This window comes from Kwoniella europaea, chromosome 2 (genome assembly GCF_036810445.1).
Source record: "Kwoniella europaea PYCC6329 chromosome 2, complete sequence".
Taxonomy (NCBI): domain Eukaryota; kingdom Fungi; phylum Basidiomycota; class Tremellomycetes; order Tremellales; family Cryptococcaceae; genus Kwoniella; species Kwoniella europaea.
In genome coordinates, this window is record NC_089488.1 from 3181599 (window position 1) to 3208884 (window position 27286).

Below are 27286 nucleotides of genomic sequence, written 5' to 3' on the forward strand. Positions count from 1 at the left end.
TGGGATGCAGGACTCAAATGTTCTGATGATCTTTATTACGAGATTTTGATTAGTGAAAAAGGAGAGGGAAAAAAGTTTTATATACGATTACCTATTACCTACTACGCTTCATGCCGAATACATGATACATATAACATTCTTTACGATCCAATACAATCTACCTTTTTGTTTGACTCTTCTTTACTTATTCTTTTATGATATATACACACATTATGGACGGTATGAATATCGGTATGAATATCAGTATGAATATGAATATTATTATCACGTTCCTGAATATCTGAGGAGCATCACGAAGATAAGAACATGGTCAACGTAACACTTGGTTTTGAACAAATACATACCACCCGGGTTGGATGAGTTAGCCGGATTTCCAGAACAAACAAGGTTGAACTCATAACTCGAACATTTCATTCACTCTCATCTCATCTCATCGTATTCAATAATAGAAATCATTCACTCTAAACTTCTTATTGACCCTCATCATCAATCATACGAGCAGAGAGACAGCTCTGTTGCGGGTTTAATCTACGATGTTATAACGAAAATCAAGTCAAGTCGAGTCTACCTGAATACCATCAACTTCGTCGACATTCAGAATGCCTAGGAAATCATACGAGCAGCACCTCGCTGAGAAAGCAGCCATGAGGAGAAGAGGAAGTGTGATAGAGTGAGTTGAAGATCTAAATATCCTCTTAGCTCAGTCGTACTGATTGAGTGGTAGGAGTGAAACAGATGCGGAATCTTTATTCTCAAATACTACTTATCAATCTCAATATTCCAACTCTTCTCCATATCCATACTTGTCGCCTCATCAACATCGATTTTCCCCTGGCCCTTCTAAATTCGCAAGGACTCTATCTTCTACCTTATACTCATCGTCTATATCGTCACCTTATCCTGATCGTAGGGGACGTTCAAATTCTCCTGGAACGTCTAATCAGAATCAGGAAAATATACAGAATGTCGGATTCAGTTCTTTCCCACCACCTTTATCAGACAATACCAATCCGAGCGATACCGAACCAACAACAACACATAGACGTCCATCTCAAAGTACTTTGACGCACTTGACTGTACCACAAACTGACAGGGAGATAGCCAGAAAGAAACGTCACGAACAACGTAAACTCTCCAAATCAACGTTGTTATCATCAAAATATGATTCACCAATCAGACAATCCATAAGATACTTGACTAAAGTGGGATTGCACCGAAATACCCTGTTTATCAGTTTGATATCTTACGTTTTGATCAAGCTTTTGGTGGTGAGGTTTATTGAAGGAAGGGAGTTGGATTGGGTGAAGGGGAGGGAAGAGGTTATGTGGGGTGTGGTTATTTTTGAGTGGGTAAGGAGGGAGGGTGAAAAGGGAGGAAGAAGTTTGAGATCACAGGTGAGTATTAAGTTTCATCTTACTTTACCACACTTCGTTCTACATCATTGGTGACTAGATCAACCGAGAGATAAGGAATCGTTCGAATTGACGTTGACTTGTTGGGTGTGAAATAGGTCATAGCATTACTTACTATTCTCTTATCGCCTTTATCACTCTTCGTAGAGTAAGTAGGAATCCCCAACTGTATCCATAGACCATCTTCAATTCAAATGAAATACAAGTCAACTGATGTAAGGTTTCGTACGCAGTAAAAAGATAGTACCCATGTCAATGACCATTCGACCACTCACCCTCTTATCTTCAACGGAAGACTATGCTTCTATCTTTTATCTGTTCCTCAGCTTGACTATCAATCAGCTTCATGCGATTTGGGCAATAACATTTGGACTGTATGTGATAGGGAGGGGATCATGGATTGGCGGAGTCGAAGGGTGAGTCTCGGACTATTGCGCATATGTCTCTGTGAATTTGCCTAAGAAATGTCTGTACTGATTGTTATGTTATATCTTTATATATCGATAGCTCAAAATACGCTTTCCTTTCTTTTGTAATCGGTGCAACGGCGCTAGGATCAAGATACGTTATATGTGAATCCAACTTTTCCAACTATGTGTATAATCAGATTACCTTCGTTCAACCCGCCATGAAGTATCTAGCGAAAATGCCAATGATTTCTTGGTTGATTTCGAATATCCCGACGGTGCAGAATCAAGTAAATGAATATTGTAAAGCTACTGTCCCATCATTGACGATTTCATCTTTGGTCAATCAAGCTATGACTCATAAAGTGAGTCTTCCACTTTATCTAGAAGCCAAAAAGAGGAGAGATCGCTAATACGATCTGAATAACAGATACAATCAACATTAACAATCTTATCTATCATCCCTCCTATCATTATCCTCCTATATTCTAATATATCCTTACGTCCCGGCTCGTCAACTCGACCCTCACCGACCATATCTTTCTTACCTATACTACTATTCTTGATCTCCATACCGATCTATCTTTTTTCGAATGATCAGCATAATGTCATCCTATCACTTATGCCTCTGACCCTTATGATGTCCTTCAGAGGAAGTGCGGCTAGGGGCAGTGAACGTTCATTAGCAGGTGGAAGCGGAGAAGATGAAGTTTGGAGGACGGGTGTAGTCCTCAATGCCCTTTCGATCATCAAGTAAGCTAAATCTCCTTTCAGCGTCCGAAGCAGAAGCTGATTAATGAGTTTATATTCAGTTTGATAAACTATCAAGCGAGTCTAGCGATATCGATATTATCTACCGGATTGACCATATTGTGGATCACACTTATCGGTGCTTCTCCTCTGATCTCGATTATAGTGGTGTTACGTCAAATTAGTATAGTGAGTGGACTTAATCAATACACATATGCCGAGTACTGAAGGTACCTGTCTTTCGATAGATGATCATACCCTCCAATGTACTTGTACAGTATATCAATCCAGTCGAACACGTCGTACTCAAAGGTGCCTTCGCGATAGGTTGGTTCTGGGGTATGAAGAAGTTGATTGAGAATGCTTGGGCCATAGGTGGATTGAGTGGGAGGAAGAAGAAGAGTAGGGAGAAAGTGAGGTAGAATGTATTTGAAGAGTGTGTGTATATGCAAAAAGGTAGATGAGCGATGAATATGACGAGTATATGATCGATCCATGATGTCGATTTTCTGGGTCCGACCAAGCGTCTGGGATGGGACCGTGCCTCACTATGCTTTACGCGTCCAAAGGATGGTGTCCCTCCACTCTGAACGAATGGATATTTTGGAATGAATCTCTGCTCTTTACTACTCATACACTGTACTTGATGTATACACTACTCGTTGACATATCCAGAGCTCAATACAACCCCAGTGGACGACGCACGACTCACGACGCACATGGTGTCTGATTTCGTACAATTATAATCTCTCTTACGACTTAGTCGTCATCATTCTTCCATGTCGCACACCTTGATCGACCACCCTCCTTTGGATTACAACACTCTGACGGAAGTGGTAAGACAGTAGTATCAATCACACACAGATCTGTTCCAAAGGACCCACCCTGTTCCCATTCCTAGCAAATTACAAAAATTCAGTATCAGATTCAAAATTACCAGGCCCAAGCGGGAAAAAGATGGGCACAATATGAAAAGAAATGAAATGAAATGACCAGAGTACCTAGATATAAAGAGCACAAGGATGAGAAGGAGGATGAAAAGATGGAAGTAAGGAAAAGGGATGTACCACCTCATATCAATCTTGATACGTTGACTCCTACTTCTTTCAAAACTCTTGAGAATAAGACATTTCTCGGTAAATCACCTGCGAAGAGGAAGAAAGGAGAAGAGAGTATACCGTCAGCTGTAGTTGAGAAGGAAGAGGTTCAGATATCATCGACTAAGAAAAGAAAGAAGAAGGATAAGAAGACTGAAGAGGATAGCAAGGAGGAGATACCATCTGAGAAGCGGAACTTGGATCGATTGATAGAAGGAAATCCTGTTAAGTCGCCAAAGAAGAAATGGAAAACAACGTCAGCTCAAGAAGATAATTCTTCACCAAAACCAAAGAAGCGAAAGACGAACTCTTCCAATCCAGCTACTACTTCTTCAAAGGGGTTTAACGTATCACCTCAGCCCCAATCATCTTCCATTTCCACCAATCAGCCTTCTCAAACCGCTCTCATGCCTTCAACTTCCACTTCCAACGACACTTTCATTACTCGCAATGGGACGATCTTGACATTCCAAAACAGTGGTCAATACCTTCTTCACTGGGCTCAGGCAGTGGGACATAACGACCTAGAAGTCGACTATCGTAATGTCCCATCTACGTCGACTCACTCTCAGCCCGAGACGAGAAAGACGACGACGACAGTCATCTCAAAGACCCTTCAGAGGAAGATAAGGCAAGCTGAATTGGAAGGAAGAGAAATGCTCAAACCTGATATACAAGAACATCAAGGTACACTCAGAGAATGTTCAATCCATTTACCAATCATCGGCACGACCGTACGTTCCTCAAAACCTTCAGAGGGGGGTTGGATGAATAAGAAATTGGCAAAGCAAAGTGCTAGTTTCGAATCAATCAAGCTATTGTACAAGTTGGGAAAAGTTGATGATAATCTGAAAGTATTCTTATCGAGTTCAAGTTCAAGTTCAGATTCTACCTCCAGCTCTAGTTCGCTAACCAGTACGAGTGATAGTACCCATTCTGATTCGACTGGAATAACAGATATTTCTATTGAAGAAGGACTAGAACGAGAAGAAGAACTCAGATTATTGAAAGAAACTCGATTAATGACTAAATCTAGAAGTACCCAACGATGGGATAAACAAAAAGAACTGATCAAAGATAGATTACCTCCTTCACCTTCTGAATCAAATTCGTCAAAACCTACTGGACAATATGGTTTGGGATCATACCAATCTTATATTTCGCCTCCATTTTGGGCCGAATCTCCATCACTCAGTACAGATTGCTTATACGCCACTACACTGGAATTCATCCTTGATTCACCATATCAACAAACTCATGAGATCGACGAACAATGTAGAAAGTTATGTTTGGTGACTAGTAAACCACTGGATATTTTCAACAAGGATGGGATGGTAGAATTGAACTTGACAATTGGAGATCAACAGCTACCCCAAAGTACGGGATATGGTCCAAAGTTCAGATTAGTCGATTATGGGAAATTGAAATATTGGTCTGAAGAGGATTTAGACAAGGCACTGAAGTTTACTGAAAGGTTATTAAGAGCAGAGTTGCAGAAACCTTTCAAAGGTGATTTGAATCGGGTGAAATGGTTACTTGTCCCACTCAAATCTGACTTCAAACCTTTCACATCACTAGATAAGGACGATGAGGAAAAGAAACAAAAAGGCAAAGAGAAGAAGAAGAAGAAGAAAAGAAGGAAGTTGAGTGAAAAAGATATCTCATGGGAAGAAATAACCAAAATCGTCGACGGCCCACTATACACCTCAATCTACTTGGACGATATGGACATACTCAAGAAACAATGTATTGATCGAATGATCACTTCCCCATCTGAGTTCGCTCGACGAAAATATATTACCTCCGTGCGATTCGATCTATCCCTTGATTCCCCCCATCCTGCTAATCCTACCAAAACGATCCTGGAGAGTTTACCTTCTGGCATACCTCCATTGGGATATAGTAAACAACCCATCTTGCAGTGTGAGAATGTCCGACCATACAAATCAGGTGGAATTATGGATTCGATCATTTACCCTCTAAAAGCTGAGATAAGTTATGTACCACCTGAAATAACCAAGATACATTGCATACCATCTAGTATATATCGGACCGGTACTGTCCTACCGTATCTATTTGACGAATTGGATAATCATTTAATTGCAAATCAAGCAAATAAAGACTTGTTCAATGGGATGATTGATGGAAGGTTGTTAAAGCAAGCTTTGACGACTCCTGGATCGAATATGATTTTATCAAAGAATTATGAGAGGTTGGAATTCCTAGGTGATACGATATTGAAGTTTGTTATCACTCTATATTTCTATTTGTTCGACCATCCGTCCAACTCAACCAAATCTTTGGATTCGGTTTCACTCTCAAGAAGTATAAAAAGTCCGAGCAACGTTAACGGTCATAGGACTACAGAGGAATTCGATCAGGATCGACATGTGATTACCTCCAATAGATCTTTACAGCACAACGCTCTCAAAGTAGGATTGAACAAATACATAAGAACCAAGAGGTTCAAATCGAAAGAGTGGTTACCTAGGGATTGGATTTTGAATTGGGATGAATGGAGTAAGAATAATAATGGTGGTGAAGTCAAGGGAAACTCTAGTCTGAAAGGGTTAGATAGTAAGAATGTATTAGGGATGAATGATTTGGGAGATAAAGTGAGTTATACAGTCAGAGATTTACACGACATCTCAAGTGCAAGTGAAGTTGCAAAAAGCTAATGCTTTGAGAACGTGGATAGATCCTTGCAGATGTACTAGAAGCTATCATCGGTGCATCGTATCTGACATCGAGAAGTTTCGACGATGTGATCTCCGTGACGCATTCATTGGGAATACCTATAACAGGATTAAATTCATGGTCCGATGTAAAACACCTTATTCCCACGACCTCTTCACATAAAGCTACCAAAGATGAGAAAGTATCGGGATTGGGAGAAGCGAAATATATGAAATTCTTCAAAGCTAAGGGAAAGACTATTTTGGGATATGAATTCAAAGATGAAAATAGGTTGAACCAGGTTTTGGTGAGCTAAACTAAGCATATCGCCCACTAGATTGGTGGTATGTAGCTGATACATCTACGTTGGATGATTACTACAGAGTCTCGATATGAACCAACCTGGAAGGAAAGATATATCCGATAGATATCGGTTACTCGGTAATGCGATACTTGATTATTGTACGTCGTCCTTCAGCTGATTGACGATGTCGAAACAATGACAAGAGTGAAGCTGATGACTTCTTTCCATGGAATAGTCGTCGTTGAATGCCTATATGATAAATACCCTGAAGAAGGTCCATCTTCTTTACATCTCATGAAGGTGAGTTCGGAGTATCAGCTGTCGAGATGATGAGTCTCATATAGCTGATGACTTTTGATGTAGTCCTCGAGGTGCAATGAGGTGAGCAAAATCTTTATCAGCCCTAGATCTTCGAGTTTATACAAACCCACATGACCCATAGCTGACTCACTGTTCTCTTTGCCAGGGCGCTCGTTCCGCTTTATCTACTGAATTAGGTCTACTTGATCTCGTAAAACACGGCACCCTTGAAACTACTTTGCAAATTACCAAAATTCGAAAAGGGTTGAAAGCTGCTAAAGCCAAAGCGGATCAACTTCGATCGAAAGCCAAAGCTGCTGAGTTCGATCAGGATCCTGCCAAGGTCGGATTGGAGTATTGGATGGAAGTACCCACATCTTATGTAAGTTGGCCTACAGTACTTAGCCTGACATAACCAACTTTCTGTCCTTCGCTTGAAAAAAACGAAATGACAAGCTGACTGTAGTCGATTTTCTTGTGGTAGACTACATCAAACCCGCTCGAAGCTCTATTCGGAGCTATCCTAAACGACTCGTCATTCGACATCCAACCCCTTCGGCTAATATTCCAAGGAAAGTTATCACCTTTCCTAGAGACATATTGTAGCCCACCTAAAAGTAAGGATACGAACCCTAAAGCCGAGTTGATGAGGTTCCTCCAATCGAGAGGATGTATAACTGACAGATTGATCATCGAGAAGAAATTGTTAGATACCAACGAGAGAAAGGTAGAGGTGATAGTAACTTACCATGGGGTTGAAGTGACTCGAGAGACGGTAGAGGAAGGACTGGGGTTCAAAGCGGTGAAAGAGTGTTGTGCGTTCACATTGGGTTTCTTGAGGGATCAAGGTGGTTTTGAGAAGATCTGCGAATGTAGGACTAGGAAGAAATAGCTTTTTTGGTTTTGATGCCGGTAAGGAAGGGGAGGGGTGTCAATGGTCTTGCAGAAGGGGATGTTGGTAAATCAGGAGGATTTTTCATTGTAATATTAGTAAATTAGTAAATCAGCAGATTGAGTAGATGTTCAAAAGTAGTATACAACAGATCATCATCTTTCGGTAACTGTGTATATTGGTCATCATCCAATCCGACCATATTATTTTGGGATTTTCAGTAATTCGATATGGTATTCATAGTTTCCTTTGTTGTTACATAGTAATATATTTTACAACGATCCCATGTACATATGTAAAATGCAAAATGATGGAGTCATGCAATTCCGTCGAGGTCAAGGTAATTTCCGGGAAGGAGAGGGAGGAGGTGAAGGTGGTAATGGTATTTGTCTGGCTATTTCCAATTGTCTCATCCCATCTCTATCCCCAACTACGTTATGCGAAAATGTTCGTAGGTTCCTTGGTATAGGTTTAAGGAGAGATGATTGATATGCTTGATGGATTAGGGGATGGGACGAGATACTCCGATCTACTAAGACTGATATGATAGATCAAGACAAGGTGAGTTCAAGCCAGGATCAGTGAGATCTTTCTTACTAGTGAGAAGAAGATATTTGTTTGCATGAGGTATTGATACACTCACTATCTTCCATCGTACTTTGTATCAGCCCTTCGACAATTTTCGGATCTCCTGATGACATCAACGGTACAACTTCACTTTGGAAGGCCGTCACAGCTATATATCGACGAAACGAAACGGATATATGATCAGCTCCCTTTACTAATCAACGTTACCAGACGGTTGACCCACATTCCATTTCCAATTGCCTCAACATCCCCAAAACCTTTGTCATCTCTTCCTGCTCAGATGGAAGGGATGGACACCACACACTTGTAAGTTGGTTGATAGCTATAGAGAGTGTGGTGAATAGTCGATGAAGGAATGTAATTTGGATGAACTGCGGTGCGGAAAGTATTGGAAATAGGTACTTGACCAATTGAGGTAGTGGATTTAGGAATGGGATAGAAGATGTTGGAGAGAGGATAAGAGTTAGTTCTGATATTAAGAGGAAGATGAATAAGGTGTGTCGCCACTACGAAAAAGACAGGGTTCATAGTCAGTTATACTTGTACAGTTTGAAAAATCGGTTAGAGATTCAGAAATCGACTAACGTATGATCCATCCCTTGCTTTACCTAGTACTGTACATCATTTCTGTCAGCTACATGTGCGTCTTCGAGCCGATATGTGGTGATCATCGAGCTCACATGAAAGTAATAACATGATTCCACCTGAAACCACGTAAAACCCAATAGAATGATTTAAGCCCGTGATGATGTGTTCTCGGATCGAGGATGATTTCCAATCTAGTATCTGGGGACCAAACCTATAGCGTGGTCAAGAACAATCCAACAATTCAGCTCTACCAATATAACAAAAACAAGGAGTTGGAGGCGGGATTGATCAGTCGGATTGCCTGGGTGTTATCAACCAAGACCTCTCAAAAAGCACAACATAGCTGATATTGTATCCCTGTTGTGTTCACAAAAGAAACCACACTCACCTATCATAAGCATACCTCTTGACTGGGTCTGAGAGCGTTTCGTATGCTCCTCTTATCAAGATAAACACCTCATCGTTACCCGATCCAGCTCTATCGGGATGATATAACCTCGATCTGCCATTCACATTCGCTGGTCAGCTATAAGGACAATTTCACGGGGTAACTATACCTCACAGTGTCCGATAAGCCTTTTTCAATCCATCTTCGTCGACATCCTTGTTCACACCCAGTAATGCATAAAAGTCTTCTCTGATATTCTGACTGGTTTCACCAGTGTAGAACGTATATGCCAAGTAGGTACATATCACACCTGTGAATGCGATTCGATAATTCCTCAAATAGGTGGGTGATCCTCTAGACGCAGGGGGGAATATACCGGGTAAGGATGATGATAGGTAGGGGAGGAGTTGGTGGGTGATTTGGCCTGGGAGGAAGGACCATAAGAAGGGGGTTAGGAGGGAGGACATAGTGGTCTTGCTGACCAGAACCACGATGAATATACGAGCAATCGTAAGTCGGCCTCATATCCTCGTATTCGAAGTATTCGAGAGGTCTTCTCGTGTTATGTGCGTTGGGTGTGTGGAGACTCCACATTGAAACGAGGAGATTGATTCCATGTCCGCTTGATACAATTGAATTTGCCACCCGCGGTAATTGCGGAAATAGCGAATTCTAACTGATCTGTTGTTTCCTCGAAGAAAAGTTGAAAGAAAGACTGGACAGCAGAGCACCACTCACTGCTAACACGTTTACATATTGGACTTCCTCAGCTTTCTCTTTCTTTCTTCTCTCTTCAACCGAAATATACAACAAAAGGATCATCCACAATGTCCACCGATCTCAAGCAACTCGAACAACTCCTCGCCGGAAAATCATACATTGATGGGTGAGTTCTGCTCTGCTTCTGACTTTCATTCCCCCTCTTTCACCTATCTCCCTTTCATCCACCTATTATGATGATCTACCGTTTTGGTCCGTGTTTCCGAGCGCAGCGGCTTAAGACCCCGCGACTCAATGCATTGAAGATAAATTATTTCCAAACTCACTGATTCTTTCGTTACTGCCTTGTACCTTCAAACCCAAATCTCATGGAAGCACAAAGGATATAATGGCTGACGATGAATGTCCTTCTATAGTTTCCAACCTACCTCTGCTGATGTTGAGGTCTTCAAGGGTCTCGGCTCTGGTGAGTTAGCTTTCTACCAGTCCGGCTTTCCGAATGCAGCTAACATAATATGTAATAATCAATCACAGCCCCCGAAGCTACCTTCCCTCACACTTTGAGATGGTACAACCACATCAAATCATACGAATCCGAATTCGACTCTTTACCCAAGGGTACCAACCCTCTCTCCGCCTCTTCCTCTTCTGCCGCCCCCGCCGCCGATGCCGAGGAAGATGATGAGGACGTTGATCTTTTCGGATCAGATGACGAGGAAGATGATGCCGAGGCTGAGCGAATCAAGGCCGAGCGAGTTGCCAAATACAACGAAGCCAAGGCCGCTAAGACCGCCGAGAAGCTCGCTGCTGGTAAAACCCTCGAAGTTGCCAAATCCGTTGTCACCCTCCAAGTTAAACCTTGGGATGATGAGACTGATATGGAAGCTTTAGAAAAGGAAGTTAGAGCTATTGAGAAAGATGGTCTCGTTTGGGGTGCTTCCAAATTGGTTCCTGTCGGTTACGGTGAGTCAGCTTAATGATACGTATGACCATCATCACATAGCTGATTGGTCTTGTTATTTGCTGTAGGTATCCGAATGCTCCAAATCACCCTTGTCATTGAAGATGCCAAGATCTCCCTTGACGAACTCCAAGAAGAGATCGCCGAGATCGAGGACCACGTACAATCCTCCGATGTTGCTGGTGAGTTTGCATTAGACATCATACATGACTGTGTACTGTGCGGCGCTAAGTTGTCTGCTCTTTGTTCTAGCTATGCAAAAACTCTAAGCTATTCGATATTGCTCTTACGTTCAGTCGGATGGTTTCGTTTCTTTGGATATGCATTTGACGTATGACATAGACTGCACATATCTTTGCGGCTGTCTGCAAGTTCGCATGCTTTATACTGATCAAAGGGAATGCACTTCCTCGTTATTCTGACGAGAGGCATACTGTATGACGCACTTCCAGTGGGTCTGAAACTGATCCGAATAATTACTGTCATTCCAAAGGACAAGGGATGCCGGTCCGTATGGTATCATACCGCTTCAAGTCCTTTGTAGATGATACTTCTCCGACCTACCTCTTCACGATACACGAATTGCATGTCACCATCTGACCGGGATATATCTATATGCATGTATGGAAGGAAAGGTATAAGATACTCATTCTTCAAATCTATCGGCTCTTTCTCTCTTTCCTCCCAATCGCCTAGCATCATACCATATTCATTCATAGAGCACAGTATGAGTCAACTGAGCAGTATGAGTCAATCACAAAGAAAGCGAACTTCTCGCAAATCCTCAGTGCCAACCACGGATATCCAGATGGGTCTTGACGACATCCCCTCAACATTCATAACTATCTCTATTGATCCTACAAAGCTCGATCCAGAGCAGAGCTACGCAGTAAGCGTCAGGGGACAGACTAAACCGGACGATAACTATGATCTTCATCATCTAAGGACCAAGGGTCCAGAGATATTCATGATGGATTCAACTTGGTCGAAGAAAATCGATTCGTTACATTCTACGTTGACGAGTAAGTTGTATGAAACTCGAAACGAGAGGCAAGAGAAATTTCGTTCTTTGAGATCTGCCGAGAGGACAGAGAGATGGAAGAGTCTGGTCGGTAAGATGGCAACTTTGGATAAAGTGAATGATTATGATTATCCTATCAGGATTATAGATAGTGCACAAAGAGAAGAATTGGGTGATAAGGGGTATTATGAGTTTTCGGCTTTCTTATCTACGAAAGATAACAAGTCGGCAACTGCATCTACATATACAGCCGGAGGTTCAGCTGGAGATGGATCGAGATACGAACAGCAAAGTAAATATAAAACTGAAATTCGTGAGCCAAAAGAAGAAATGCAGACGGAGGAACAAAGAGGTAGACCAAGAAACAGAGCACCAACTGTAGATTATTAGTCATTGGTCATTGAGTTCGCGATGAATATACAGCACTGGTTCCGGGATGAGGATCATGCATTGACCCAAAGATTCCAGGAGAGTTCGTCACGGTACGATAAGATCAGATATTTGTTATACACTTGACCTGATTCACCACGTTTCACCACATTTTACCTTCCCTTACTTCGGCTTTCGTTTCACCACAGCCGCTTTCTGAAACAAGACAATGGTTCAGCCGTCACGGCTTGTCTCAGCTGTCAGCGTTATCTTCGCTTCCCATCTTCGCGCGTTTCGGGAAATCTTCGCAACTAGCTTAGTCAGCTTCGCTTCCTTGGAAAAGGTATATAACCCCTTGTATCTTTGTAGTGAATCTATGTCTCCCTCAGAGACAAAATATCATATGTTAATCTCTTCTCACTTCGCAAACCACTAGACCATCTTCGTCCATCGTACTAGCTTGCTTCTTCGGTCACCTCACTCATTCGTTGGCCTATCTTCGTCAGCGAACCATAACAATATTCATGATATTGCATTACCGTAAGATGTTATGATATCCAGCCTGTCGAGTATCACTGCTCTGTGTATCTCAGCTCCTTTGAGGATCGCACATCTTGCATCTCTGGCAAATCTCGCGGATGTCACTGGCTTCATGGCATTGCCGAGGGGCTGTGGCAGCAAGCACTGCACAGCAATACTGTACACACTCACTCACAGTCGTTCCTTTCGGATAGATCGAAGTACGATCCAACCTTGAGAAGTATCCCGCGATACTAGATCTTCTCGCATCCTTTGTCAGTAGACCAATCTGCGCCACATCAGAGATATCTCTCTGATTGTACAGAAAAGAGGTTGTGACTTATAAATACTGTAGAAGTATGGATCATGCTGTGCACCAGAATAAGCTCTACTTTAATACTTGATCATCAACTGCGTGACACTATTTATTTATATACCTACCTAGCTCAGTTAGCAAACCGAGCCACGGCTGTCGATAATCATTTAGCTATGAACTACGATAACGATGATTGTTCAACTGCTTATTCACCTTCCCAAAATACGCTACAAACAGAATCAGGGGGAGGAATCAGTACCAACCTCAATGTGAAAGGTGTTCCAGGGACAGGACAAGATCAGGACAATTCTGATGCTGGGTCTTTCTGGTCAGTAACCTCATCAGAAGCCATAAACCTAAACGCGAGAGAACCGATCCATATCGCTGAAGATACAAAGATCAAAATGGGTCTAGGTCATGACTACGACTGGGAAGATCAAGTGTATTATCCACCTGAGACGATGATCGTTGTAGAACACGATATATGGACTAATAAATAGACAAAAGAGAAAAGACAATTTGTCGATATAAGTGGATATACGAGTACGTTCAGCCAATCGGATCTTAAGAGTATTAATCTCAATAGCTTTATGTCGAGTACACATTGGGCTAAAAAGATCAATCAATTGAATCAAGCTCTTGATGATAATTTAGGAGATCTAAGAGAATTGGGGGAAGGCGTCGATCCGGAGGATAGTATGGTTAGTATCCAGGTATCTCTGACTGATATGCTTTACGCCTTGGAGACCGAAGAGGATAAACATGGAGATAGTCAAGTTCAGATTAGGGTCCTTTCCAAGGCTGATGCTGATTACCTGAGGGATAATATGGGCTATTCCAGGTGGAGAAGAAGGGATAAGACGATAGTCTAGTTGAACTGGTTTCGCATGCAAGGCGGTCTATGATCAATGTTCAATGTTCAATGTTCCAACGTCAGCGGTCTCCCTAATTTTGGTATAATAAATTGATTGAGATACATATGCTTCGTTCGCCATGAATTTTTACTAGCCCGCACAGCGCAAACTTACATTACCTCATCCCACGTGAGTCCTGATTAGATAAAGGCATATAAATTACCACTGTTCCTGATGAATGGTTACAACGCAAGGTATTTTGGAAGTGAATAGCAATGAGATATGCGCGATGTACTCAATCCTCCGTTCACCAGAATCAATAACTACAGTACATTATATCAGGCTGTCTTTCTTGGTATTGTACTTGGCAATACCGAAGAGATATAAAAGGAATGACTCCAAGCGAGAGAATCAAAAGACTACGAGGTCATGGTAATCAATGTGAAATCGTCGCTGAAATGCTTATTAATGCAATGTCTTCTCATATCCTTTATTATCCTTTGTAAACAGAAGTCGCCCACAGTCATACTCTCCAGTGACCTATGGTCAAACTTTCTGGTTTTTAGTCGTACATGATTCATAAGCAAGAAAAAGATTTATCTGTACCATTAATCAATCTGTACAATTCTTTTATATTCGGTTCTTGGCCGGAGCCTTCACAGTCCAGCCCAATATGAACGAGAGTCAATATCCATGTACCACCCCCTCAGCGCAGTCCAACGTTACTCACGGATCAAGATCGAACATCCCTGATACCGGGTATGAGCAAGAGCAAGAGCAACAAGGGACGGAAGTCGGGGCAACTTTACATGACGATGCGAACGAAGATCACGACTACGACAGCGATATGTGGTCTGTGGACTATTCTGAAGGCGAGGAAGGTGAAAGACAATCCAAAGCGATGCCGATCCCTGAAGATACAAGGGTCAAAATCAGTTTGAATTATGATCTCGATTCGAAAGACCGTATATTTCACATCCCACCAACGATGATAGTCATAGAGGTTGATTGGACAACCACAACTAACAGAAAGAAAAAAGAACGAAAGCCTTTCGTCGATATTAGTGGATATACGAATACTTTTCAATCTGAACCTAACTTCGGTTCTACATCGAATCTCAGTAAATTTATGTCTTCGAGCCATTGGTCTAAAAAGATTGACGAGATGTACCGATCTGTCGATGATAACTTGTCTGATTTCAGAGAGATCGCCAAAAGCAAGTATCGCAGAGAGAGACATATTTCAGAGAGTATGGAATTAGCTGTGGCTGAAATGTTTTATTCTCTCGAGACTGAAAAAGATAAGAGGGGAGATGATCAGATTCACATTAGGGTTTTGACCACTAGGGAGGCTAAGGGCCTAAGAGATAATAGGGGATATTCCAAATGGAAGAGAAGGGATAAGATAATAATCTCATAATGTGAAGTACCTTAGCAGAACGAGAGATGTACATATACGGTATGGTACTTACAGTGCTTCCTCATGAGTTACATTGACTTACGGTTCTATTATGAGTCATTTGGAGCTGGGATTCGGTATATTCTGAATTGCTCCAACGATTGTTTCCGCCACTCTAGTACCATACTGTGCAATGACAAACGCCAGACGAGGAGACGCAATGACGCCACATCCTTTGATCGATGCAAAGAACTACTACTGTATCTGAAGCAAGGCAGTGGTGAATATGCTATCGTCTCCCCCGATGCTCAAAATACAGTCGATACCCTGCAGCAGCAGCAGCAGTCTGACAAAGGTAATTACTACGTGGTGCGTTCTCTCACAAAGGAAGGACATCTAAAACCGTTCAATTTCGGTTCCTCGTATGGCTGAGTTGAGCAGTTCTTACTCCACAAAATTCCCCCTAAAAGGATGATCGACTGACCGACAATATACTGGTAGGGTCAAACTACAATGATAGCCATGGCCCCTTCTTTTTGAAGGCGAGATGACGAGTACTGCGAAGCTGGTCCCTCACTTCCCTTGCGCTCATCAGCGGTTTGTGGTTTGTACTCCGTTAAATGTCGATACTCATTGTTGATTGTATAGCACATGAATAAGGGACTGAACATACTAGTATAACTTATCAGAAACAATGTTCGAGCCTTTTGATGTGTCGCACTCTGGACTGTGTCGCGGAAATTGACCTGCAATACAAGCTGGAACATTTTCGCTTTGTTTTCCACATCGATATCACAAGATGTCCGCACTTTCAGGAGACAGTCAAATCATTATTGGCATCGACCACGACCTCCCCTCTACTTTCATAGGTCTGCACACAGGCTTCTCTGAAAGAGACGTTGGTCCCACCTCAGGCCGAGGTATCGCTAAGCAAATAGCCACAATTTGTGGATTCACCAAGTCCACCGCAATTGACGGCAGGTATGAACAATCGCTCGAAGATGATCTAAGGGATAACTTACCGTCTGGCATCGAAAATTACAAGATCTCAAATACACCTGGAAAGAGGATACCGCAAAATTCCAAACTGTTTATAGCGGTTTATCGGATAAAGAGTATCTTGAGAAACAAGAAGAATTCAAATATGCTCTATATCTCACTGCTCAAAGTGTTGAAAGTGCAGATCAAATTAGATTACCCATTAGGATTTTCGATTCGGGAAAGAGGAACGAATTATATAGCAAAGGGTATCAGACATTCTTTTCTACTGATATTTACTGTGTAGCTAGGGTGTAATTCCATAGGATACAATATAGTACTGTACGAACAGCTTATCGTATATTGTCAGTTGATAACGTGCGAAGAAAAACAGATTCTTCTTGAGACTGGTTGCGGATATCGATACTGAAAATCGCTTGAATTTCATTTGGCAAAGAGCGAGCTGATATTTCCATAATGAGATGGATATGACTCGCAGTGCAGTGAAGATGCATAGGGCTGGTATACCATTAATCAACATGTTTTGTGGATGAGGCAGGAAAGGTATACTATAATCACAGTGTACCTTCGTGGAAAAAAATTGAGGAAGCAAAGGTTATTGAGTATAAGCGAAATCGTCCAGCTATCTGAAATACCAATCCACTCGCATCAATAAGGCTGAAAGCATGTAGAAGAAGAAAGGAAAAATCAATGATTATTTGTATATGTTAAATGGTAAAAATACAGTTGTTTTATGGGCCAGTCTACTCTGGATATCATCCACTTATCTGTCTATATCATGCAAGAAGGTCGAGAAAGGTCATGAGAAAGATCATACACTATTTCTATCCGGCGTATTCAGATTCTGTCATTTCACGTTGTGATTTTTCGGGTTTCTCCACTAATAGTCGTTGGACTATCAGGTCCGCTACCACTTTACCGTCTGTCGTGTGACGAGACAGCACTGGTCAGCTGGGAACTTTATTTTCACATACGTGTCGAAACTCACTCAGAGGTATTTCATTGCCCTGGAATCCCTCAGGATAGGCCACCTGGGGTGTATCGGGCGCTGTGAACGCCTGATCGTCCCACATCCCATAATGCCTTATACCCAAGGCTCGACATGTGAACTCGTAATCTTCAGCGAATCCACCAGGGTAAAAGAACTCGATGACGGTCGAACGTGGGTTCTGGTTGTTCATCCATAACAAGTGGGTCAACCCGTTACCGTGCACCCCCATCATCACTGTTGTTCGAGCGGATAGTCGGATCTGCTCGTCTCGGGAGAGTTTGTCCATCGATACAATGTTTACCTGCGAGAAATTGAGAGCGGGTCAGTATATGGACGTGCACGATCAGGGTCCGACGTATTCATGTGTTTGTGACTGGAAGACAGAAATAAGGGGAATGAGAGGATAGTGAATTATGATGGAGGTGCTTCCAAGCGGCATATCCCAACTCACCTCCCAATTATATTTCTTTTCCAACTCTTTCAGCTCCTTCACCAAGCTCTCATGGCTTTGCTTCTTCAACATTCTTCTACCCCATTCCTGTCTACTAACATAAGTTATCACCGGTTTACCCATCTTGGCTTGTTTTTCCTTTCTCAACTTTTCCAGCATCTCTTCTTTCTCTTCCACCAATGCGCCTTCTTCTTCCTCTAGCGCAATGAGGTCCACATCCGGTTCGGCGTCCAACCCTATTCCCAAACCCATATCTCCAGCTAAGTCATTCTCTGCATTCCCACCTCCAACGAACTCTATGAGGTTCTTCCGTATAGGAGACCACCAATATTTTGATGCTTGGAGTGTAACAGCTTCAGAGGCAGTACGCCAGGTTTTCCCAAATTCCGGACCTCGGAAAGCCGCTGCTCGATCGGCAAATACCACTCGTTCAAAGATAAAGGATCGTGTCGTATCTGCCCGATCTAGGAAATCGTTCTGATACTCATAAGACATTGACGGGAAGATCGCTCGAGAGAGGAAAGAGTTCATCTTGGCGTAATCGTTCCATTTACCAGCTGGGACGTGGGGCATGACCATCCTTGAGGGCGAAGGTAGGTGTGTAATACCCTGGGCGTTTATTGTGGGATCCAACGATGAATAAGTTCTCCATAATCCCACTAATAGCTCTGCCGCAAAGTGATAATAGTGATCTAAGAACTGAGGCGGATCATTCACAAGGAAGCTGACACCCGATACAAGAGAGGCGGAATTACCCCATAGTCGTTTAGCCTCGGAGGGGAAGATGATTCGCATATCCTTCTCAGTTGGTTCTCTACATGAATTAAGGACGGATTATCAGCAATATACCTTATCGCATAACCTAGAAGCGAATCCAATCACTCACCTTCCCTTGATGGACTCCTCATCATTCCATATTTCGTTACCCGTACTGACCATCAATCGTAGTAGCGGTATTGACGATGGGTTATCCGTCACTATGTACCAGGTACCGTTAAACAGGTAGATCTGGTCGAATACCGTCCATCCTAAAAACAAAGATTACAATAGATCAGCACCCCTACTATCAGAGAGACTCTCATCTTGCATTCCCTCCCATTGCTCTTTCGAAAGGGGTTTATCCCATTGAGATCAGTCCAACTCACCTGGCGCATGAGCCAACACCTGAGTCATAGACCCGGCACCTTCCTCATCCCACTTTATCTTTGCTTCCGACATTCCAGCAATCTTCGACGTCTTTGAATGCAATTCATCTATCCAATCTTCCTCTGATCCTCCACTTGGACTACTTATCCTACTATTCCTACTACTATCGAAACCTATTGTGAAACCTGATCCTGGGCCTCTGGATACGGAATTTGAAAATGTCGAAGAGAGGTCAAATTGAAGTATCAGGACTAGGATCGTCGTTAGGATTAGGACGAGCACGATCTCCCGACGTGTCGGATGGTATGATGCCATGGTGTAGGCGTGGGTTTCGATTTGTTTCTGGATAGATTAATTATATTCTATGTAGATGTAGGATGCAGAATGAAAGGGTTGTACACTGTAATATAGATGAAGAAATCAATCTTGTGATGATGTGAGAAGATAACACGTAAAGCTGAAGTGATTCGTCGTCTGTCGTCAAGGTTGAACAGCTGAGAGCTGAGGCGTTCAGTGCTTGAATAACGTCCAAAGGAATGTGTATGTGTATGTGTCCTATTCTGGGTTTCGCGTGATATTGAGGAGATTATGATGATAAGCAAGCTATAGACAGCTACTGAGATGCTGGTGTGATGGTATCAATCTGGCCTGAGCTTAAGGTGTGATGACAACAACAATGATTGAATGAATGAATGATTGAATCCCCAGGTGAAGCAAGGTGTAACGTACTGCTAGGGTAAAATTATCAGTCAGTCAGTTATACGTTGTTGTATTTTGAAAATCCAGAATTAGCGTCACTCCCCGCACACCCACACAGGGTTTACCCTGAGTCCCACCCGATCAATTAGCATTAATTCGTAATGACCCGACAAGGCGATGCGACATAATCCTAATGATCATTACAAAGCTTCTAATCCCACTACGCTGGTATTCGGAGAAATACTCCCAGTTCTCGTTCGCGTTTCATTCCAAAGCAAAAAACCTTCTTTTGTTTAACCATTCATCCATTTAATTCCAGAGATATAAGATACATATATGCACACATCCATGATCAGACAAGAAATCCAAGAAGCAAGAGAGAGGCAAAAGGGAGTGGAAAGATGATATGGTGATGTGTTTTGTATTTATGAGAAGAGCGAACGAAAATTCAGATAAGAGCAAGAGACAAAAGTGTAAGAAAGAAGCAATCTGAAATTTAAAACTTGGTAAGTTAAGTAAGCTACAAGAAGGAAGAAGCTATCCCAATCCTTAATCCTTTCCTACTATACTTGATCTATCTTATAAATTGTATATGTCTCTCCTTCGACCTTTATGCGCACCACACTACTTGTAAGTCCCACTTGGACCCGTTGCCAAACCAACATCATACGTCTGATTGGACTCTTGTAAAGGTACGCCTCCCGTAGATAAGGGTGGAGGGTTGTTGGTCAATACTCTAGCGATGGCAGCTATCAAATCACCTCTTCGTACTGCATAACCACGCCATCATAAATCATCAGCACTCAATAACATATCCATCATTATGTTAAGACAGCGAACTTACAAGGCTTAGGAACATAATGGTCCATTCCAGCTTCAAGACATCTCTCTTTATCACCTATCATCGCATGTGCAGTCAAAGCAATGATCGGCGTACGAGGTACACCTTCATTCGCTTCGAATTCCCTGATCAATCCCGTGGCCTCCATACCTCCCATGACAGGCATCGATACATCCATGAGAATGACATCGAATGGCGTTCGAGCCAATTGTCTTCGTTTGTATTTCTCAATGGCGATCTCACCGTTATCGGCAACTTCAATCTTGTGTCCGGCAACCTCTAACAATTTCACGGCGAGTTTCTGATTGACCAAGTTATCTTCTGCCAACAAGATACTCAACACGGTATCTTTCACTGAATCTCCAGGTTGCATCTGATGAGATTCAAGAGCGGGGACAATCGCATTGGACAGTTCCTGAAGATGCAAGGGCGTAGTGTAGTAGGTGTTGATACCCATCTCCAAGCAGTCTTTGACGGGGATAGGAGATAGGGATTGATCACCTGCTGAAGGTAAAGCAAGTAATCGACGACGAGGTTCAGGTAAATCAATGAATGATGGGTTTTCAGGTCCAGGTGGGCGATTAGACTGGATTCGCAACGAAGATATCAGTAAATGGCCATTCTTGAGATCAGATTACACACTTACAGGAGCAAGTAATACTATTGGGATGTACCTCAGATACTCAATACCTCTTAATTCTCCAGCCTACCAGTGATCGTCAGTGAACAACCTCAACGAATAATCATTATCAACTCACAGCTTTGAGAGAATCCACAATCATCGTATCGAACATTGTCAAACCCTGCTGAGGCAAGTTATACACTTCGGACACAGCATGGATGACGATCGGTTTCAGGCCTAGTTCAGCCAACATCGTCGCTATTCCAGTTTCGTCACCGAGGGTATCGATGAACAATATGTTCCTTCCTGACCAAGGAGCTAATCTTTCTATGATCTGATCTCTCGGCGTCGAGGTCATCTCGGCAACAGTTGTGAAGTAAAACCTCGATCCAGCTCCATATTCAGATTCCACCCATAAATCACCCGACATGAGGTTGACCAATCGCTTGGAAATGGTCAAACCTAATCCCGTACCACCATATTTCCTCGTGGTGGATCCATCGGCTTGAGCAAAAGTGTCGAAGATCACATCAAGTTTATCTTGTTTAATTCCTATACCTGTATCCGCCACGCAGAATTCTAATCCGACAGAGTTATTGATGTATCCCTTGACTCGACATGACAGGGCTACTTGTCCTTTCGTGGTGAATTTGACGGCATTACCGATCAAATTGGTGATGACTTGTCGGAGTCTCAGGGGATCACCAATCAACTGATCAGGGATAGTAGGATCGATATCGAAGATCAAATCAAGCTTGTTCTGCGATGCCTTGACACATAGTGTCTTGAGTACACTGAACACTGCTAATCGGAGTGAGAAGGGGATTTGCTCCATCGTCATTCGACCAGCCTCGACTACACGTATACATCAGCATACCGTCGACGTGAAGGTATCCACAAACGACTCACTCTTGGAAATATCCAGAATATCATCAATGATAGTTAACAACGATCCGGCCAAACTTGACACAATCATCAAGTTTTCTCTCTGCTGTCTCGTCAATTCACTTTCTAACGTCAACACAGTCATACCGATAATACCGTTCATCGGGGTTCTACAGATATGATCCGCACATATACATCAGTTACATACAATATTTCTCATGTAAAAAACGGTAAAACACTCACCTAATCTCATGCGACATATTAGCCAAGAATTCAGATTTTGATCTATTTGCCATTTCAGCTTCTTGTCTAGCTTTTGTATTCTTTTCTATCGACTCTCTAAGATTATATACCATCTGATTGATCTTGGTCTTCAAACTGTCCATTTCACCGGACGCTTCAACAGTGATGAACCTCGTGAAATCACCATCCGTAGCAGCGGCAGAGATCTGAGCAAAGGCTCGTACTTGTGATGTCAAGTTGGACGCCATGGTGTTCACATTAGATCTACACTCGTAGGATTAGCATAACTCGACTGAAGACTGCAGAACGGGTCTGTGCGTGTGTGAACCTGGACTCACGTGATCTCCTGCCATGTTCCTTCGATATTCTCTACCTCAGCTTGTACACCCAATTTACCTTCTGTTCCTACTTCTCTAGCTACTCTGGTCACTTCCGCAGCGAAGATGGCCAATTGGTCAATCATATTATTGATAGTGTTGACCAAGTCCAGGATCTCTCCTGATACTTTGACACCGACCACTTTCTGGGTTAGATCACCTCGAGCCACAGCGGTCTATCAAACACACACCGTCGTCATCAGTCTTCATCACGCTTCAGAGTGGAAGAGGAGGTGAGAACTCACAGTAGCATGAGCGATGGTTCGTACTTGTTCAGTCAAGTTCGCCGCCATGATATTCACACAATCCGTGAGATCTTTCCATGTACCAGCTACACCAGGTACTCTAGCTTGACCACCTAATCTACCATCCGTTCCTACTTCTCTGGCTACACGCGTTACTTCCGATGAGAAACTTCGCAATGATTCCACCATATTATTCACTGTGTTCTTCAGTTCTAAGATTTCTCCAAAGGCATCTACAGCAATCTTCTTACTGAGATCACCAGCAGCTACGGCCGTGGTAACTTCGGCAACGGATCGTACTTGAGTAGTCAAGTTCAAAGCCATCAAGTTCACATTATCCGTCAAAACTTTCCATGTACCCTCAACATTGGGCACATCAGCTTGTCCACCTAGTTTACCCTCTGTTCCTACTTCGAGCGATACACGGGTTACTTCAGCAGCGAATACGGTAAGTTGGGCAACCTATTGTCGACAGCCGTCAGCATATATTATATAAGATAACGTAACGAAGGTCAACAAAACTCACCATATCATTGACAGTGATTTTCAGTTCCAAAATTTCTCCTTGTACATCCGCATTAACAGTCTTAGTGAGATCACCTCGAGCTACCGATTTTGTCACTTCCGCAATTTCTCGTACTTGGTCTGTCAAGTTTCTAGCCATTTTCTGTCATATTCACCTATCAGTTGGTGTCTTTTGTCTTGGCAAACATCAACTCACGTTCACATTGGTAGTGAGATCATCCCATACACCTTCAACACCAGGTACGACAGCCTGTCCACCAAGTGTACCGTGAGTTCCTACTTCCAACGCTACTCGCGTTACTTCGTTGGCAAATATAGTAAGTTGTCGAACCATAGAGTTTACAGTCTAAAGAAAGCAGTGAAGTTAGCTGACACGGTCTTTGGAAGATGAAAGAAGCGATTAAGACTCACATTCTTCAAGACGGCCATTTCGCCCTCAGCTTCAATCTCAATCATCTTACTGAGATCACCTCTTGCTACAGCAGTAGTGACACTACCAATAGATCGCACTTGGGTTGTTAAACTTTCACACATTCGATTCACCTATGCCCCATCACATGATTAGCTATGGACGATCCCCATGGTATCTTTATATACTCACATTAACAGTCAGATCTTTCCATACACCTTCGACATCTGGGACATTCGCTTGACCACCTAATTTACCTTGGGAACCTACTTCCAATGATACTCTTGACACTTCATCTGCCAATGTACGAAGCGACATCACCATTCCGTTGACCGTAGTTTTCAATTCCGCAATTTCACCTGAGGCTTCTACGTCGATAGTCTCACTGAGATCTCCTTTAGCGACGGCCTACGAAATCGCAACCAAGATCAAATCAGCTCATCGCATCTCAGGACAGGATTGGGAATGAGATTTATAGTCACCTTGGTTACCTTTGCAATACTTCTCACTTGATTAGTTAAATTTGCAGCCAATTTATTGACCACCGCAGTTAATTCTCTCCAAGTACCTTCCACACCTTCTACAACAGCCTGACCACCTAATTTACCTTGAGTGCCTACTTCCAGAGATACTCTTTCGACCTCTACCGCAAAAGTCTGTAATCTATCTACCATCGCGTTAATGATATTTTTCAATTCGGTCATAGCTTGTCCTTCAACGGGTACGATAATCTTCTGAGTCAAATCACCAGTAGCTACAGCTTTACATACTCTAGCTATATCTTGTACTTGGGCCTTTAACAGTTCGAGTTCCTTTTCAGCCGACATACCTGAATCACCCACTGACCAGGATGCCGAACCTGGTCCGCCGGTCAATACTGATTGTCCAGAGGGAGTAGTCAAAATCGAGTGAGGGTTGTAACCGAATTGCGAAGATGGAAGTTGTCTCATTTGAGCATCAGGTGTAGATAACGATACGGATAACGGATGAGAAGCGTAGACAGACGGATAAATATTGGTTGGAGTAGTATTTTCAGATATAGGTCGAGTACAGGTTGGACATATTGGTGAGACTCCTTGAGCCGAGGCAGCGATCACACTTGCGATAGGAGGTGTCCATTCGGGAGTTAACAGATCGGAAGCTTGATGTTGACCTGGAGGGAGTCTTGGTGCTTGATGAACTACACCTTGATTTCGCTCTGTGGCCCATACCCTCTCCCCCAAAGCTATGATGGCTCTTTCTATAGCTTCTTCCGCGGGAGTCTTCTTGCCTGGGAAAGTTGACAGGGTAAGATGTCCAGCTGGATCCTGTCCATTGGTGGGGAATGGGAAAGCGGGAGAAGGATGTTGAGAGATGAGCGATAATAACGCGAGGGTATGCGCTTGAAAAGCCGTACTTCCCTCAGTCGCCAGTATAGGCGAATGAGTGTTGGCCCGTGACATTTCGTCGTAAGGACGTTTATGGCCACTTAACTGTGGTGTCGGTTGAAGGAATTGAGAAGGAATGACGGGAGAAGAACGACGTCGTATACCGATTGGCGAAGAGGAAAGTGGGTGAGCTCGATAGGAATTCTCGTTATATAATCCCAGCTCGGGCTCAGTGTCCGATTCGTCAAATGGACACAGGGCTGGTGAGGCTGTTAGAACATGAATGATATCAGCTAAGTCCATTGGCATGATGATTTCGCAAACAGATGGCAAAGAGATACGAAGATAGTGATAGAAGAGGGAATGATGAGGGACGGAACACGACTACAGGATTGATCCAAGCGTACATGCCTACTGAATAGAATGATTAAAGTGAGACAGGTAGGGATCCACATCATCTGGTGGGAATACACTATATATACCCAGTCGATATCCCAATCATCTCATCTGTCCGGATAGTCTTCCCCTTTCTGTTTGGAATCACAAACAAGCATATGACTGATACCATACTCACTTTTGGTTCTTACTGACTGATCGCCCTTTCTCCTCTATTGGCTCTACTGATGAGGATCTTCGTGATTTGGACGTGGTATCGAGTGACGAACGCGAAAGACGAAGTATAACCTTGTCCTTGTTGGATGATCAGAAGCAAGGTACCCACCCAATCTTATTCAGATTCCGTCCACTTGTATAGAGGTATCACTGATGTCGGGACTGAAAGACTAGTGATGGACGATGACGTTTGCAGTGAACTAGTGAAACGTGTGAGATAAGAAGGCCTCGAGTAGTTGAGAATGAAAGTGGGAGTGGATGTGCACGATATGATTGAAAGGAAGGGATGATGTCGAGATGGAGGACCGTGCGAGATGGAGGAGTATGGCTGTTATTGATGGTGAGGAAGTATACACGGATGACAGTCAGGCGTGTTATGGTATGTATGAATGACTGTCCCACCCGAAAAGGTCCGAAAGGTGGTTGATCCCCACTTGCACTTCTACAAGTGTTCGACTTGTAGATACAGACAAAGGTCGAAGACGAGCTCGTGTATGACGCTGGGATTCCAATCACTCAAGCCTAGTAGAGAAAGGTTGATATGCAATTCAGACCGTTGGAAATGACTGGTACAGTGGGGTTTTCGGGTTTTTCCCAAGTATAGTGTAGTAACAACGGGCCGAGAGAAGCGTATAGCTAGCAGTGAGTGAGCGAGTGAGTTGGTGAAGCTGTACTGTATGTTTCAGGTAGATAGGCAGCTGTGTCTTTTGTTCCAACATAGGGGACGGAGGATGATATGATATGATAGCACCACGACACGGACACCGTATGGGTATTGGACCCTGACAAATTAAAAAACAAAACTATCCGATTTTTACCTTTTCATCCCTTTACCACCAAAAGAGCTTGTTAGAGCTTATTCCCGTGGCTCATACTACTGCTGTATACGCTGGACACTTTACTACGGTGCCCGTTACCTGTGACTGGGTCCCTGACCATCGCCCCGTCTAATTTGTACTAAGGTACTATTTTACATCCGAGCTTATTTCCTATTTACCTTGTATGTGAGAACGTTAGTTCGTTGTGACATGCAAATTTACTCAGAGAGCATGTGTAATATTGCTACCGCATATAGTCATGAGTCTCTCCTTGTGTAGGAGAAGATCCCATTCATATACCTCTGTATGACAAAGACAGAAGTGTTCGTCTTGTCAGATAAGCAACTAGTTATGGTAACGAAGCCGACATCACGTTTATCAAGTTTACAACTGCCAAAATCTCTCGTAAAAGGGCAAAGGTGTCATTCAAGCTAGAAATCAGAACCCCTGACATCGCTTCGACTGTTCCATTACCGGTCCTCGCGGAAAGCTCAT

At 42.9% G+C, this 27286-nt stretch overlaps 11 protein-coding genes across 11 annotated transcripts; 8 read left to right on the forward strand and 3 right to left on the reverse strand.

Moving 5' to 3' along the window:
- Window positions 1-599: 599 nt before the first annotated feature.
- V865_007543 (uncharacterized protein) lies at window positions 600-2991 on the forward strand (the record flags this gene model as incomplete). Its single annotated transcript, XM_066231289.1, has 8 exons — window positions 600-670; window positions 725-1394; window positions 1511-1560; window positions 1646-1828; window positions 1920-2184; window positions 2250-2572; window positions 2632-2758; window positions 2818-2991. 8 exons carry the CDS (start codon window positions 600-602, stop codon window positions 2989-2991), a joined length of 1863 nt encoding a protein of 620 aa, XP_066087386.1.
- A 566-nt stretch (window positions 2992-3557) lies between these two features.
- On the forward strand, window positions 3558-7838 carry V865_007544 (uncharacterized protein; the record flags this gene model as incomplete). Its single annotated transcript, XM_066231290.1, has 7 exons — window positions 3558-6281; window positions 6365-6649; window positions 6726-6804; window positions 6882-6946; window positions 7010-7027; window positions 7113-7328; window positions 7431-7838. 7 exons carry the CDS (start codon window positions 3558-3560, stop codon window positions 7836-7838), a joined length of 3795 nt encoding a protein of 1264 aa, XP_066087387.1.
- A 335-nt stretch (window positions 7839-8173) lies between these two features.
- Window positions 8174-9869, reverse strand: V865_007545 (uncharacterized protein; the record flags this gene model as incomplete). The annotated part of the gene is made up of 7 exons (XM_066231291.1): window positions 8174-8376; window positions 8482-8574; window positions 8650-8932; window positions 9012-9040; window positions 9107-9225; window positions 9403-9516; window positions 9577-9869. 7 exons carry the CDS (start codon window positions 9867-9869, stop codon window positions 8174-8176), a joined length of 1134 nt encoding a protein of 377 aa, XP_066087388.1.
- A 360-nt stretch (window positions 9870-10229) lies between these two features.
- Window positions 10230-11352, forward strand: V865_007546 (uncharacterized protein; the record flags this gene model as incomplete). The annotated part of the gene is made up of 5 exons (XM_066231292.1): window positions 10230-10288; window positions 10539-10588; window positions 10657-11085; window positions 11152-11265; window positions 11336-11352. 5 exons carry the CDS (start codon window positions 10230-10232, stop codon window positions 11350-11352), a joined length of 669 nt encoding a protein of 222 aa, XP_066087389.1.
- Window positions 11353-11828: 476 nt separating this feature from the next.
- Window positions 11829-12494, forward strand: V865_007547 (uncharacterized protein; the record flags this gene model as incomplete). The annotated part of the gene is made up of 1 exon (XM_066231293.1): window positions 11829-12494. One exon carries the CDS (start codon window positions 11829-11831, stop codon window positions 12492-12494), a length of 666 nt encoding a protein of 221 aa, XP_066087390.1.
- A 987-nt stretch (window positions 12495-13481) lies between these two features.
- Window positions 13482-13808, forward strand: V865_007548 (uncharacterized protein; the record flags this gene model as incomplete). Its single annotated transcript, XM_066231294.1, has 1 exon — window positions 13482-13808. One exon carries the CDS (start codon window positions 13482-13484, stop codon window positions 13806-13808), a length of 327 nt encoding a protein of 108 aa, XP_066087391.1.
- A 90-nt stretch (window positions 13809-13898) lies between these two features.
- On the forward strand, window positions 13899-14180 carry V865_007549 (uncharacterized protein; the record flags this gene model as incomplete). Its single annotated transcript, XM_066231295.1, has 1 exon — window positions 13899-14180. One exon carries the CDS (start codon window positions 13899-13901, stop codon window positions 14178-14180), a length of 282 nt encoding a protein of 93 aa, XP_066087392.1.
- A 655-nt stretch (window positions 14181-14835) lies between these two features.
- On the forward strand, window positions 14836-15582 carry V865_007550 (uncharacterized protein; the record flags this gene model as incomplete). The annotated part of the gene is made up of 1 exon (XM_066231296.1): window positions 14836-15582. One exon carries the CDS (start codon window positions 14836-14838, stop codon window positions 15580-15582), a length of 747 nt encoding a protein of 248 aa, XP_066087393.1.
- Window positions 15583-16360: 778 nt separating this feature from the next.
- Window positions 16361-16846, forward strand: V865_007551 (uncharacterized protein; the record flags this gene model as incomplete). The annotated part of the gene is made up of 1 exon (XM_066231297.1): window positions 16361-16846. One exon carries the CDS (start codon window positions 16361-16363, stop codon window positions 16844-16846), a length of 486 nt encoding a protein of 161 aa, XP_066087394.1.
- Window positions 16847-17384: 538 nt separating this feature from the next.
- Window positions 17385-19463, reverse strand: V865_007552 (uncharacterized protein; the record flags this gene model as incomplete). Its single annotated transcript, XM_066231298.1, has 5 exons — window positions 17385-17482; window positions 17549-17852; window positions 18003-18816; window positions 18889-19030; window positions 19148-19463. 5 exons carry the CDS (start codon window positions 19461-19463, stop codon window positions 17385-17387), a joined length of 1674 nt encoding a protein of 557 aa, XP_066087395.1.
- Window positions 19464-20471: 1008 nt separating this feature from the next.
- On the reverse strand, window positions 20472-25670 carry V865_007553 (uncharacterized protein; the record flags this gene model as incomplete). The annotated part of the gene is made up of 13 exons (XM_066231299.1): window positions 20472-20617; window positions 20692-21274; window positions 21335-21394; window positions 21447-22165; window positions 22220-22365; window positions 22439-22702; window positions 22777-22991; window positions 23061-23522; window positions 23587-23727; window positions 23782-23931; window positions 23997-24128; window positions 24187-24402; window positions 24477-25670. The coding sequence occupies 13 exons, from the start codon at window positions 25668-25670 to the stop codon at window positions 20472-20474; spliced, it is 4428 nt and encodes a 1475-aa protein (XP_066087396.1).
- Window positions 25671-27286: the final 1616 nt, after the last annotated feature.